General features: G+C 50.9%; 2 protein-coding genes across 7 annotated transcripts; one reads left to right on the top strand and one right to left on the bottom strand.

The window, feature by feature from the left end:
- Positions 1–211: 211 nt before the first annotated feature.
- Positions 212–6399, top strand: LOC122384245 (PI-PLC X domain-containing protein 3-like). 6 transcript variants are annotated; one of them, XM_043371421.1, is made up of 3 exons: positions 248–372; positions 1622–3771; positions 4788–6399. In XM_043371421.1, the coding sequence occupies exon 2, from the start codon at positions 1798–1800 to the stop codon at positions 3757–3759; it is 1962 nt and encodes a 653-aa protein (XP_043227356.1). In that variant the 5' UTR covers positions 248–372; positions 1622–1797; the 3' UTR covers positions 3760–3771; positions 4788–6399. The 6 variants fall into 6 exon arrangements, with proteins under 6 accessions (XP_043227358.1, XP_043227356.1, XP_043227361.1 ...); XM_043371422.1 differs by having other exon boundaries at positions 255–322; XM_043371423.1 differs by lacking the exon at positions 1622–3771 and having other exon boundaries at positions 212–322.
- A 424-nt stretch (positions 6400–6823) lies between these two features.
- LOC122384244 (NECAP-like protein CG9132) lies at positions 6824–14009 on the bottom strand. The gene is made up of 6 exons (XM_043371419.1): positions 13895–14009; positions 10540–10712; positions 9910–10115; positions 9502–9692; positions 8486–8694; positions 6824–8107 (listed from the first exon to the last, which is right to left on the bottom strand). The coding sequence occupies exons 2-6, from the start codon at positions 10623–10625 to the stop codon at positions 8044–8046; spliced, it is 756 nt and encodes a 251-aa protein (XP_043227354.1). The 5' UTR covers positions 10626–10712; positions 13895–14009; the 3' UTR covers positions 6824–8043.
- Between the last annotated feature and the right edge of the window lie 278 nt (positions 14010–14287).

Here is a 14287-nt window from a genome sequence, read left to right as displayed (position 1 = left end):
GCTAATTTATAATTATCTTTAAATTACTTGTAATTTCTTTTTAATACAATAATATAATCATTTTAGAATCTCTTAACCGATATGAAGTTATTTTATCACTCGAAAAATAAACTCAGAAAGTTTTTTTTTTCAAAAGAAAAAGGGATTGACGTCATCTAATTAATTCCAAGCGCGAATAGCGCCCACCAAAAAGCAATAGTGCGGCAAAAGCGGTGGTTTTGGGGGTGGGGTCCTAACACCCAGCAAGCAAGCACGGGGGGTGGGAGGTGCCAGTGTTTTTATATACCTTGGGAGGTGCGCTGGGTGGATGGTTGATTTTTTGGTAATTATATTGGTAATTAATTGGTATTGGTAATTGGTAATTATATACAGGTACGAAATTACATTTGGAAATCCTTGCAGCATAATTTTACCATCACAAAAATCCAAGTTGAATTGACACATTGGTGTGAGGAGATACCGATCCAAAAGGTCGGAACCAGGGCACTACTGAACTCAAACTGAAGCGAATCGGAATATGAATAGTCTGAACATATACCAAAAAGGCTTCTCAAATATCAATATTCCAAAACGTCCTCAGGTTTTAATTCCTTATGCGCCTCTGTGCAGTTTAAAGCTTAATTTTCAATCTCACTTTTCCTTCTATTCTCCGACCCCATTCCTGTTAAACCAAAATTCTGGGCAATACCCATTGGGTGCCGCAGGGGGACATTTGCCTCAAATGCCCACTGGAATTGCGAGTAACTGGCCATGGATATACCATTCCCTAGACAGAGCCTTATTCAACTCTGGTTTGAGGTTACTTAGACTGCACTTATGAGGGAAAAGCAGCAATCTTTGATGTCTCTTCAATAAGCTTTTATGTTCACCCAGATTCTACTAATAAAGTAGCTGCAAGCCTTTGATTGGCAAATGAAATCAATGCCTAAAGCTCTGAGGTCATGTTAAGCAGAGATCCAGCACTCTGCGGTCTGCCTGCCATTGCTGAAAAAGTCTGTGCACGAGTCATCAGCAGTGTGTTTTATTTTCTCAGGAACTGGTATGGTAGACTATTGGAAAGGAAGGTACCCTGGCTGACAGTGGTCACTGGTCAAAGCTCACTGGGCTGGACATAGTCCAGGCTTGATTGAAGTCATCCCAATGTCCATGATAAAATAAACCACATATTGTAATTTAGGCACCTATCATGGCAAGCTGATTTGATGCCCAGTGCCCAGTACACACTGTACAGAGAATTATTTCAAATTCCAATGAGCTAATCAATTTTAACAGCTAGGAGTGACTAACTGTGTTTGCAATTTGCATTATGATAGCCAGATTCCTATGCAGCATGGAGTGCATGTGTTGCACCATTATTAACAACCCAATAACTATGCTGCTTCTTTCAGCACCTTTGTCACCTTGCAACCACTGTTGATGCCACACAACTGAATCTTAGTGTATCTTACCATAGTTGCATGGCTAAAAGAATGAGTAGAGTAGACCAGTAGAAGCTGCTAGGTATGTAATAATCATTTACTGGATTGGGGGCTCCCATTGCCCATTGGCAGCTCATGCATGGCACCTACTTACCTGCCCTGCACAATGGGATTGATTATGATGCCCTGTTCTCACTTCTCAGCTCATCTGTGCTGTGCTGGTAGCTGGTGCTCTGGGCCCTGGGGCGATAAGTCTAATGTGACACGGTTGGTGCTGGTGGTGGACAATAGCAGTGGGCAGATGGTAAGACCGGACTCCAGTCGGCGGCGCTCCCTTCATCCTCGCGGGTCGATGTGACGTGTCCGCACGTCCGTCGCGATGGCCTCCGGCTGGCAGCGACTACACGCACTTCACGAGGAGGCCTCTGAGTGGCTGGCTGTCCACGCGCCAGTCTCCACCACCGCGCTCTTTCACTGCTTCAGCAGACTCCTGAAGCATCGCGTCAGCACGCACTACGATGTAGCAGTACCTATCAACGAGGCCATGATCGAGGCGTCGCTCTGCATGAGCCAGAGTCGAGCGGGCATGCCACTGCCGCTGCCAGACAGTCGCGCCGACTGTCCGTGCGCCCACCTGACCGGCCTCACCGTCGATAGGGCGTTTCTGTCAGGCAGCGCGCGGGAGAACTGTAACGTCACGCTGCTGGACAGCTGCGCCTCTGACGTGGACGTGATGCTCCAGCTGGGCGGTATCCGCGTGGAGGAGAGGCAGGAGACGGTCAGAGCGGCCCGGGTACCGTGCCGGTCTCTCCGAACGCAGGGGCCTGGCGTTGAAGGCTCTGGAGCGATGGTTGATTCACAGACGGGAAACCCTGCTGATGGCGGACAGACCGCAGCAGGTGGTAGTGCGGGAATAGGATTCGGGGCCGGACGTGGTCCGGGAACCATCCATGCTGGTGGTGGAGGGAATGGAGAAAATGTGGGTACGGAGAGTGGAGCGGTCGGTGGGTCGGAGCCAGAACGTACTGGAGCAGTCGGCAGCTCGGAGCCGGGGTTGGCTGGAAGAGTGGGAAGTTCGGAGCCGGGACCGAGTGGTGGTGGTTTGAAGCCGGGGCTGGCTGGAGCGGTCGGTGGACGGAACCCGATGACTGGGGACGGCGGCGGACCGAAGATAGTCGTCTCCATGGAGCGGGCAGAACAGCCGGGCTTCTTCCTGCTGCGACACCGCACACTGCCGGGCTGCACCCATCGGCGGGCGCTGCCGCTGCAGGCGCGCCGCGTCGTCGAGCTGATCGACTCGCTTCGTCAGCGCGTCACTGAACAGAGCGCCAGCTACAGCGGCCCGGCCGTGTCGGCCACTGTGCAGAACTTCGCGCACCGGCCGGCTGACATTGACCTGGTGGCGTGCGTGCGCTGCCCCCGCTGGCCGAGCGCCGACTACGCGAGCAGGCCGCGACCGGCGGGCTGGCCGGACGCAGCGCTGGTGGTCCGACTGTGCCGTACGGCTGCCTTCCTGGTTCCCGTTGGATTTCCCGGCAGCGCCATGGAATCGCTGCAGTGGCGACTGTCCTTCTCCAAGCACGAGTACATCGCTCTGCGGAATATGACTGCCGACCAACGAATGTGCCTCCTGGCGCTCAAATTCTGCCGTGCAGTGGTCGGGCCGACTGCCAAGCCGCTCAAGAGCTACTACCTGAAGACGGCGCTGCTGTGGCTGGCCGAGTCTCGCGCGGCAGATCAGTGGACGGCGGAGACGATGCACGACTCGCTGCTGCTGATCCTGCGCTACCTGGATATCTGCCTCGCCCGCGGCTACCTGCCCTGCTACTTCTGGCCAGAGGTAAACCTGCTGGCCAGCCGCAGCGACGCCGAGCGCGCCGAGCTGGCGGCGGCCGTGGCCGAGCTGCGCCGCCGCCTGCTGCCCGCCGTGCTGGCGCTGCTGGCCGACTGGCTGGGCCGGCCCGTGCCCGAGCTGGCCGAGCGGCTGCTGCTGCGTGCCGAGCGGCTCAGCAGCGGCGAGTTCTGGGGCATGACGGCGCTCAGCGCGCTGGGACAGACGCTGGCGCGGCCCGCGGCCTCAGAAGCAGAGAGTGGTGATGGGGACGACAGCGACAGCGACGACTCGCTAATGGATCGTGTGTTAAACGTGGTCACGTTCGGAAAGAACCAAACGGCAGGCTCGCTTCTCACCTTCCATCCGTTCTTCTCGGGACATGCCCTCACTTTGAACGTGTTTGAACAGCTTGGCAACCGGGAAGATCTAAGTTCCTTCGTGGGCTTGCTGAGCTTGTTTCAACGAGGAGAAGGTATAGCCAAGGACAGTTGGCTCGAAGAACCCTAAGCTCGGTGTCAGGTGGGTGTCGCCTGCATGCTGCGTTTTCCTATGCCTCCCGTCCTGCCGCCATCCGAGATATGTCTTCCTGCTTGCTGAGGGGGGGGGGGAGACGTGGCTGCGTCGGATGCAGATCCTGAGACTCATAAATATTAAATAGGCGTTTGGAGGTCTGCGATGCATGTAAACGCTTTACGTCGTGTCGTGGTATGATTTTTTCCCTTTGACCGCGCTTCTATGTCCTCGTTCGATGTTATAGGGCCAGTGGCTTTTGTGCGTGCTGAAAGTAAAGTTCACCTGCTGCTCTTAATGCCATTTGTCGGTACCTGGCTGCTGCCAACCTTATCAGCTCGCGCTGATAATGATAAGCCGGCGTTGGAAGTTACTAGCATTACGACACAACGAAACCTGCTGATCTCCACGCATGATGGAGGTTCCGTGCGCTTACCTATCAAGCGTCCGCTTGGAGTGTCGCTCGCAGTCCGAGCGTCCAAAACCCCAAATCACAATAATCATATTTCAAGGACACTGGTCAATGGGACTTCAATTATTTACCATGAGTAATTTAATAAGCTCCTCTTATTCAATCAGATTTAATCGTGACAGACGATCTGTAGGTTGGGCTTCGATGCTCAACTTTTCATTGGTGTCTGTCTGAAATGCTCATTTAAAACGCATTTCTTCGATCATTTTTTCCGGAGCAATCATTATTTGAAGCGAAACGTATGCTATTTCATCAGTCAATCAGGGCTAAAATCTGAACATGTCAGGACATCGACCGGGGTACTAACTACTAAACAGTAATTGAAATGAGCTGAAGGCAACACAGGCTGAGTAAATGTTCGTTTGTTGGCTAAACAATAAACACTGTCACAAAGGACTGACGTGAGAAATAATTGTTTTCAAAGTGGTCAAAAGTGTCCACTTCTAAAACCTCAGGTCTCCATGGTAAACTCTGAACATTTCACGCTGTTACCCTGCTACCCACGCTGTTGCACCTTGGTTCGATGTGTATAACACGCTGCTGACCCCCGCAGGCGCCATGGCCGGTTGCCTGGACCGCTGGATGTCGGAGCTGCCGCCGGAGGTCCGTCGGCGGCCGCTGAACCGGCTCGCCATCCCGGGCTCTCACGACAGTCTGAGCTACTCACTGGGCGGCGGCGCCGAGTCGTGTCCGGCCGAGCCGGCGCCGGACCTGTCTCCGGCCGCGCTGGTCGGCCTGTACCGGTGCGCGCCGCGGCTGGCGCGGCCGCTGCTGGTCCGCTGGGTGGTCACCCAGCAGCTGAGCGTCACTGACCAGCTGGCCGCCGGTGTGAGGTACCTGGACGTGCGCGCCGCGCTGCACGGCGGCCAGCTGCACGTGGTGCACGGTCTGCACGGGCCGCCGCTGGCGCCGCTGCTCGCCGAGGTGCGCCGGTTCCTGGCCGACCGACCCGGTGAGCTGGTGATCCTTGACCTGCAGCACGTGTACGGCGTGGGCAGCGGCGGCGCCGCGCGCCTCTCCGCCCTGCTCGCCGACACGTTCGGTGACTCCCTGGTACCTCGCGGCGAGGCGGCTCCCTCACTGGAGGCGTGTGCGGCGGCCGGCCAGAGCGTGCTGGCGGTGTACCGCGGCGGCAGCGGCGACTGGAGCGCCGCCGGGCACCCGCTGCTCTGGGACGAGCGGGCGCTGAGCTCGCCCTGGCCGGACACACAGAGCGTGAGCCGACTGTTCTCGCTGCTGGAGCGGCACATGGCCCGCGCGGTGCGCCACGCCGCCGGCCGGCTGCATGTGCAGCAGTGTGTGCTGACGCCACAGACGAGCGGTGTACTGCTGAGGGCCGGCAGCTCAATGCGCCGACTGGCAGAGAACTGTAACTCGGCCGCCGCCGCCTGGCTGCCCGGACAGAGTGTCGAGCGCGGCCTCAACATCGTCATGCTGGACTTTGTCGGTGTTGGAGACCATCCACTGGTGGAGATGGTTGTAAATAAAAACTACGAGCGGTGACCCCTCTTCTCCCGAGGCGCTTTTGCCGACATGTTCTTAGTATATTTAGCATTTACCTTCTTATATTACCTTACATTAGGTAACTAATGTTCGAGATTCACCATGTCCAAAACATGGTTGATTGTTACAGCTTAGTTGTTTATACGAATTATGAGATTTTATTTACAGTCAATCGATTCACGATGTTTAATGTTGATTGACATAGCCATTCAGTTGTTAGTAGGTGCGAAATACGAATTATGAGATTTTTCTTGAATCAATCGATCCACGATACTTAGAAGTTAATGTGTAACTCAAACAATATTGACAGGGTTACTGTATGTATTAGTCTGACGCTTTATTGTTGCAACAGTGACGTGCTTTATGATCATGGCTAAGAGGAACTCTCATGATAGGCGATTTTGGACATGCCTATTTTTGTTACATTATAATCGAGAGCTTCCAATGAGCTTTGGTACCTGTTGCTAGTACCTGTTGTGACTTGTGTCTATCGCTCAACTGCGCTTGGTGTGACTGTGAAGTGTGAGCGGTCTTTCTGCGCGCTGTGTCTTGGTGGCGGTGGTGATATCGTCTCTCAGGTACGACGCGAGTGTGATACGACTCACGACTGTCTGTTGAACATTTCATACTTTTTATCTTTTAATACAAGCTGGAAATTGCAATGGTGATAGAATGGCAGCATTGACGGTCTCTAAGCAGAAGGAACCTCAGGATATCGAGTGGTTTTAGACTGCGATGGCGAATCGTGCCTTCAGTGTGGTCAAAAGCGGGCGACCCAGCGCTCAACAATCTAATCGGCACTGAACGTATATACGTTTTCGTGTTTGATAAGTGCTGGTGTCATCAAATAGAACCAGTGTTTGACATCAACTCGTGAAGCGCACTGCCGCATTTTACCTGTTAGCTATCGTATCACTGAAGATGGGCCTCCTGGAATCGGTGATGCACTGGGGCCTTCATCAAAGGTTCAAAGTTGACGCACTTCTTACGAGCGTGTTCTTTTTTAAGTTGTTGGCTACCATCATCGTTCACAGGGTAATTTTCTCCCAAAACCCAATCATCAAACGCTTCACCGAAACACAGGACTGTAACTGTTGCCTGCCTCAGCAGTGTATGTATTACACACATACAGCGCCGTGGTACAGAGGCCACGGTGGTCCTAATATGGGGCCGGCCGCCCCCCCCCCCCCCCCCCCAGACCGGGCCGGTGCCGGCCCCACCAACAACAGACACCACACCGCCATAGGAATGTATGCAGTACATCAGTATATGTCGCGCACGTGCCACCCTAGCACACACCGGTCTACGTAACTCCACGTCAGTACGAGCCGCAGGTCTGCAGTAGAAGTCACGACGAGAAAAAAGAACGTCGTGACTTATATGAAAGCAATAAAGCAGTACATATAGTATAAGAACATAAATGTGCCAAGGACTAAGTGATGCATAAAGCAGAAAGCAGATTTTGCGACGAGCATACATGGAGTAACAACCATAGTGATAATCAAACTCGCGAGAATGAAGCCAAGCGCAATCAAGCCACAAGAAGCCGATAACCTACGACACACATCCAAAACCACAAAGTAAAAAGGTGCAAATTGAAATCCACCGAAAACAATCTCCACTCATTTTCAGCGATAGACGATGCGGTTCGTTGTGTACCGCAGATGGTCTAATAACTAGACGATAGAATGATAGACGGTTCAGATACAGCTAATTTTAACTACCCAATAAGTCTCCCTCCAATATTTAACGCCACAGCACGAACACGACATTCAACCGGTGCTTTGGCTAAGTATCTATTCCAATACCACCTCATATTACATAGTGTCATGTCATGTTGACACTCGTGAAATTCACCGGTTCCTCCTGTGAGCAGATTTCACTCTGGGAGTCGCGCAGAGACCATCTAACCAGGCTCGGCACAACGCTCCAATAATCGGAGAACGGTCGGAGCCAGCGCCATCTCGGTAACAAAAGAGGCCGATCACCGACAACGTGAGATGGTCAGTGGTCACGCCCAACAACGCTGGCCTGCCCACGCCGCCTTCTCTTCAACTCGCATCTCCCTCCCTCCTAACACTCCATCACTCTCCCCAGTTCTCACATCGACCGGTCTCCATCTGAAACTCTCTGCCGTCACCCACCTCTCCCCAACACTTCCGTCGGCCCTCGCCGCCCTTCTAACACTCCCACGTCGCCTTTTCATGTCGCCCAGCACTTCTCAACCACTGACAGGTAACGTTTTACCACCGTCTTCCCTGGCACGCCGGGCGGGCGCGGGTGTGATTAGGTGGTGCGCCGGACACTCAGAACTGGACCCAGTTGGAGGGTGCCGCCGAGCCAGACCCCGAGCTAGCTGACGGTGCCGAACTGCGGGGGCAGGCGGGGACCCGTCAGTCCTACGAACATATGTTCGATATGCAGTGGCACAAATGAACGAGTAGTCATAAAGAGCACATGTTTCAATGGTTTCATTGCACACGCATGGAGCTGATTCTTAGAGCGCAATGAGGCATACGCTTTTGCTGGTAACTTGAAAGATTTTTCTTTTAAAATTATGCATACCTCGCATTGCAGAAGGTATATGATTATGACAGACAATTAGACAAAAGTCTGAAATAACGACAAGAAATTAATATGATGTAGCATGACACTTCAACAAAACACCAATTTCTTTCATCATAGATGTCACACCACTGTCGGACAGCGCGGAGGTAGGACAGCCCCCGCGGCCGGCCGACCACCCACCTGTTCCCCGACGTGAAGTCGCCCCACTCGTTGGCGGCGGGCGCGGCCGCTGCCGCCGGGGCGGGGGCGGCGGCGGCCCGGGGCGGCGGCGCGATGGCGGCACCGGGCGGCGGCGGCAGCAGGCCCAGGCCGCCGCCGCCGCTGCCGCGCGGCTTGGCCCGGTGCGTGGGAGACACGTCATCGTCATCGCCGCCATCCTGGTTCTTTCGCTGTCGGTAACAGACGGCACCACGTCAACTGAGAGTTAACGCGACAAAGCAAAGTGAAGAGACTGGGGGCATCCGGGAAACCTTTCATACAGATGTCCCCTGAACTGCGATCAATGCCAGTGACTAGCCAGTGTTTCACCACGCGACGTAGATTGTGAAACGATTAGAAAAAAAACTGGTCTCGGATAAATATCAAATGGACATTGATGCAAACATCCTGTAGAATACTTGAAACTCTGTTCTGTGCAGTTCCTAGAACCCAGTTGTTTATTGTTCTCAAATCGTGGTTTTATGTCGCGATTCTGAAGCCGTGGTGAAACCCTCAGGCCAAAGTAACTCAATGTGAAAAATAGTAAAAGACGGTCTCACCACAGACTGAAGAATTGATAGACAATATCGCTAGTCAGTATTGGATGGAGCCAACATTCACCCCAGTCCCCACATCACATTTGAGCGCGACCACAGCGGAAACTGTTTTTAAGAAGGCGAAATTCATTTAAAAGGGCTTTAGCCTTTATAGAACAACCATAGACGGACATCCGTAATGCTGCCTTTTGAAGCCATTTAAAATCCTAATTCCAAGTCGTTTTACTTTCGGACGTTTAATAACCCGCGGGAGTTTTAGTAACAGATGACGAGATGCCCGTACGTTTGAGGTTTCATCATTTATGTTTTCAGGAGCATTGATGTTTAGTTTATAGATATCCCGTAATGGAAATACAGGTGGTATTATAGCACCCATCGACCATCCACCAATTTCGGCATCCTCCGTCTCACTTTCACTCCTAGTTTCGCCAGTCTACCTACCGTGATTTTCATATTGATCTTGATGGTCTGTCCCTCCTTGAAGCCGAGGTCGAGCTTCTGCGTTGGCTCCGACTTCTCCTTTTCGATCTGGTTCTCCTTGAGCACCCACTTAAAGTGGTCTTGGAGCGCCACGTTCAGGTCGAAGCTGTCGGACCGGTCAGCGAAACCCACGCCGATGAACGCAGTCCGACCTGGAAACAGCACATTCATCGTCAGATTCGCTGCGACTTATAGCAGTGTTACGCTCGTCCGCTTTAAAAATAATGCTTTGTCCCATCGCCCTACATCCGCCTCTCATCACCCTGACCCCGCCTCTAACCGCCTTAACCCCGCCTCTAACCACCCTAACTCCCTCCTCTCACCGTCTAACCCCGCCTTTCCCCTTCCTAGCTTTCCCCAGGCTCTCACCACTGTCATCCATGATACGGAGCACAAAGTAGCGAGACGAGTCTGTGACGGCCTCAATGGCCACGCCCGGGTACGACTCCACCGGACAGTTGGCAAACAGTTCGCCACTGTTGCGGTCCTCCAGGCGAATGTTGCACGTGCGGCCGCGGGAGGTGAGCTTCAGTCGGCCAGTCCAGTCTGGGGTGCCCAAGTTCCAGTCGGCAGCCCTGGAGACGCACAGACAGATACATAAAACACAGTGAGGACTAACATCTTACTGAGCTTTACCAGCAGCCCTGTGAGACTCTCCCTACTCGGCAACGTCAGACCGGACCCACGCAGCTTCGAGACAGCCGACAGCGTGACCGTGGTGGCCTTGAACCGCGGCTACCTGAGGCACCAAGAGCCTCTAAGCTACGGTTGGCGGTGGCCGACTCGAGGAGGATAAGAACATCAAGGTGTGAACAGACCTCACCTGTAGTCCCTGGCCGAGGTGTGAACAGGCCTCACCAGTAGCCCCTGACCGAGGTGTGAACAAAGCTCAAACTTTGGCAGCCTTTGGCAGACGTGTAATCATACATCACCCACAACAACCGCCTGAGGTGCAAACGGACCTCTGTAACCCTTGGCCGAGGTGTGATTAGACCTCACCTGTATCCCCTGGCCGAGGTTCGCGGCGGGATCTGGTACACAAACACCTCCTGTTTCACCAGCAGCGTGCTCTCGTAGTCGTCCATTGTGGAGGCGGCTGCGCTGCTGATGCTCAGACACACAGCCTGTCTGTCGCCCGTGATCGTCCGTTCAGCGCCGCCTGGCTATAAAATCTGCGGGGGCAAACGCATCATGAAATAGGTAGATCGTCGGATATTGTCGGTCTTTGTCAGGAAATCGCTTAATTTGCTATTCAGAGATCTTCAGGCTTTGGTACACCTTGGATGTACAAAAATGGGTGTAACACCCATTTTTTTCATTGAAGCAAAAAACTGACTGGGTATTTTTGATAAATTGTCTAGCAGATTATTCAATTGTCATTTCAATCCCTCCCTTAATATTTCTTACGTCTCTGAGAGCCCAGGTAAAAAAGAGCAATTTTACTGGAGCCAATAGAAGAATATTTAAGCAACCAGAATTCATAGGTGCTGGAGCACACAGCCAGAGTAGAGTACCACAGTGAGTAGTGAATCATGCAGGGTGTGGTGCAGATTTACTGCTACACAGCACAGGTTTTGTCTGCAGTGGTGACATCTGCATGTAACAGCATGCTGAAGTGCAAGTGTATGCTGTCCAAGATAATAACAAATTGAAGACTATTCATGATTAGCCAGTGATCAGCTAGCTTTATAGAACTCTGTGGTGTAATAATGACATCCAAGCCTTTGCTTAGTAAAGCCTGGTGCCTGGTGCATATGCTTTGGTACAAGCTGTTGCAGATTTTTTGACCAGTGAAGCTTATCACAGATCACCTCTGCTATCTGCTGCCATATATTACTTAGCAATCTGACAGAACAGAGAAGCAGGCATCCCATCCTAACCCTACCCATCTGTGTGAAATTGGGTCAGACACAACCATAGGACATGTAAAGTGAAAGTCTTAGTTTGCCCTGAAGCTGCCATTTTTTACCCTGAACCCATTACCCAGGTCATTGTAATTTGAATTGCCCAGCCAGCACCCAGCAGTCAGCATATATATATGACAATCAGTATTAATTATGAACAGAAAGCAACTCCTACAAGCTACCTATTCGCGCACATACCCTTCATACCCATCTAAGCATCCATCCATATTCATCATACTCATATCTTCTGGTAAAAGTAATTGAAAATGTCACAAATCTTTGTCATGTTTAAGTGGCTCGGGCTGAAGGAGACACACACAAACTGATACTGATACATATATTATGAGTACACTATACCTACAACAATAATTCATCATATTCCTTTTTGTTATCACATTGGGACCAAAGGCCATATTATAAATAACTGAAGTTGATTTACTGGGTGGTAGTAAACCAGACATAATGTGACACCAGACACTTGCTTTTTGCAACCAAGGAGAGGCACTGTTGAGTGTTGACTGTAGGTTACCTAGGTTGTAGGATATAGGTTTTAGTTGGTAGGTTTTAGGTTGTAGGTTGTAGATTAAGGTTGTAGGTTTTGGGTTTTGGGTAAGGTTAGGTCAGGTTTGGTTAGGTTTAACTTGGTTTGATTTGGTTAGAGAGCATCTCTGGCTATAGCACCTCTCCTTGGTTGCAAAAAACAAGTGTGACGCCTGCTTTACGACTATTCTACCTAGTCTACCAACCGCAATGTAGCCAAATTACTGGTTGCATATCTTTAAATCTACACGAGCTTGATGTGAATGCACTTGTTGGCTCCTTTATTGCTGGGAATCAGCTCAAAATCAGGAACAAAATTTGGACAACGGTGAAAACAGGGCGCCTGGGGTGATTTGATCAAGGCTCTTGAAATTCACTCGCACAAGCTACATGACAATTACTGTGTAAAGGGCGTGAAGAGGGGGAAAACTTCTCAATAGTCACCTTACCTTACCTTAGAAGTACACGGAATTTTGAGGCCAAGTAGCAGGCCTATTGGACCGGATCATTACTTTAAACTCGCTCTGTTTCTATTGATCGAAGACTGATGAATACTGCATGTTTTTCCAGTGGGAGTCGAGTCGGGACTTGAAGGCATTGACAGTAGGCGCGGATACAACAGAGGGAGGCAGGCCGTTCCAGCTGTTGATTGCTCTGACTCCCAGAAAGTTCCTCCTCGCTCTTGATCTTGATCTTGGCTTGTGGAGCTTCAAATGATGGCCTCGAGTAATCCTGGAGCTTGCCAATGGAAGGAGACCTGGGCGCACATCGAGGGAGCCCCGGAGTATCTGGAAGACCGTTATCATGTCTCCTCGTAGGCGTCGATACGTAAGTGAGGGCAGGTCCAACTCCCTGAGTCTCTGCGAGTATGGCTTGGGCCGTAGTTCACGGACCAGCTTGGTAGCACGTCTCTGGACTCTCTCTATCTTCTTTTGGTCTCCCTTCGATGGCGGTCCCCATATACTGTTACCATATTCCAGGTGAGGTCTTATCAAGGTCCTGAACAACACAGTAAGCATGTCTTTGCTGAGATTTCCAAACGATCTGCGGATGATTCCGAGGAGCTTGTTTGCTTTGGCCACAACCCTTGCTGTCTGAACATGAAACTTCATTGCACTGTCTATTGCCACGCCTAAGTCCTTTTCTTCGTCAACAGCAGTGAGGTTTGATTCAAACATTTTGTAGCTGACACAGGGGTTCCTGGGACCCATGTGGAGCACCTTGCATTTGTCCAAGTTGAGTGGGAGTCTCCAGCGTTGTGACCACTCAGCTACTTTGTCGATGTCTTCTTGAAGTCGAAGTCTATCACTGGGGGACTGAACAGGACCGAACAGCTTGGAGTCGTCCGCGAAAATCTTGATATGACTTTCAAGATGGTCAGGCATGTCATTGATGTATATGAGAAATAACAAAGGACCCAGTACGGAACCCTGAGGAACACCACTTTTCACCTTAGAGCTGCTTGACAAGGCGCCTTCGACCAGGACCTGCTGGGTGCGATCAGACAGGAATGCTTCGACCCATTTCAACACCCTTCCATCAACACCATAGTACTTCAGCTTAGAAAGAAGAAGACCATGTGGGACCGAATCAAATGCTTTGCTAAAGTCGAGGTAAATGGTGTCGACAGGCTGCCCAGAGTCTATTGCTCGCGTCCAGTCATCCATAGCTTCAAGGAGCTGGGTTGTACAGGACCTTGCAGGACCTTGTCACGTTACCAAATATGTCCTCCGATGCCCTGTTTTCACCAGTGTCCTAAAATTTGCACCCTGCACAAACTGTAATTTATAATAATAGCCTCAGTTAGTGAAAGCGACAGGGCGCCAGCATTCAACTGGCAGTCATACCAACAAAGGCATAAGTTCAAGTCAATAATGGAACAGAGTGAATAAATAATTAATACAACTTACATAAATATAATGTCACGCTTTTCTTCTACCCAGTAGGTACCAAAATAACACATATACCTAATAATACAAATACCGCAATCAACAGCTATATCCACTTATACACAATAATGACGCGCTTGAGGCAAGTACGTTCGTAATTCAAGAGCTTGACCGATTTCACTGATTCTAGGTAATTTTATTCTCATTTCTTAAAAATCACTGTTTTTTTTCGGATCCTGGAAATCAATTTTGAAAGAAAAATAATAAAAATGTACTATTTAGTCAGAATTATGCTAAAGTTATGCTAAGCTTTTGGCTCAAAACAGTATATTTTTTCAAAGCTTGGGAGAAATTATTTTTTTGAAGAAATTCTAACGCATGGGGAGAATATATTCCTAAGTCCCTAAACAGCGA

The sequence above is a fragment of the Amphibalanus amphitrite genome, unplaced genomic scaffold, assembly GCF_019059575.1.
Source record: "Amphibalanus amphitrite isolate SeventyFive unplaced genomic scaffold, NRLGWU_Aamphi_draft 000184F_arrow, whole genome shotgun sequence".
In the NCBI taxonomy this organism is placed as follows: domain Eukaryota; kingdom Metazoa; phylum Arthropoda; class Thecostraca; order Balanomorpha; family Balanidae; genus Amphibalanus; species Amphibalanus amphitrite.
This window is presented reverse-complemented; position numbering and strand designations above follow the sequence as displayed.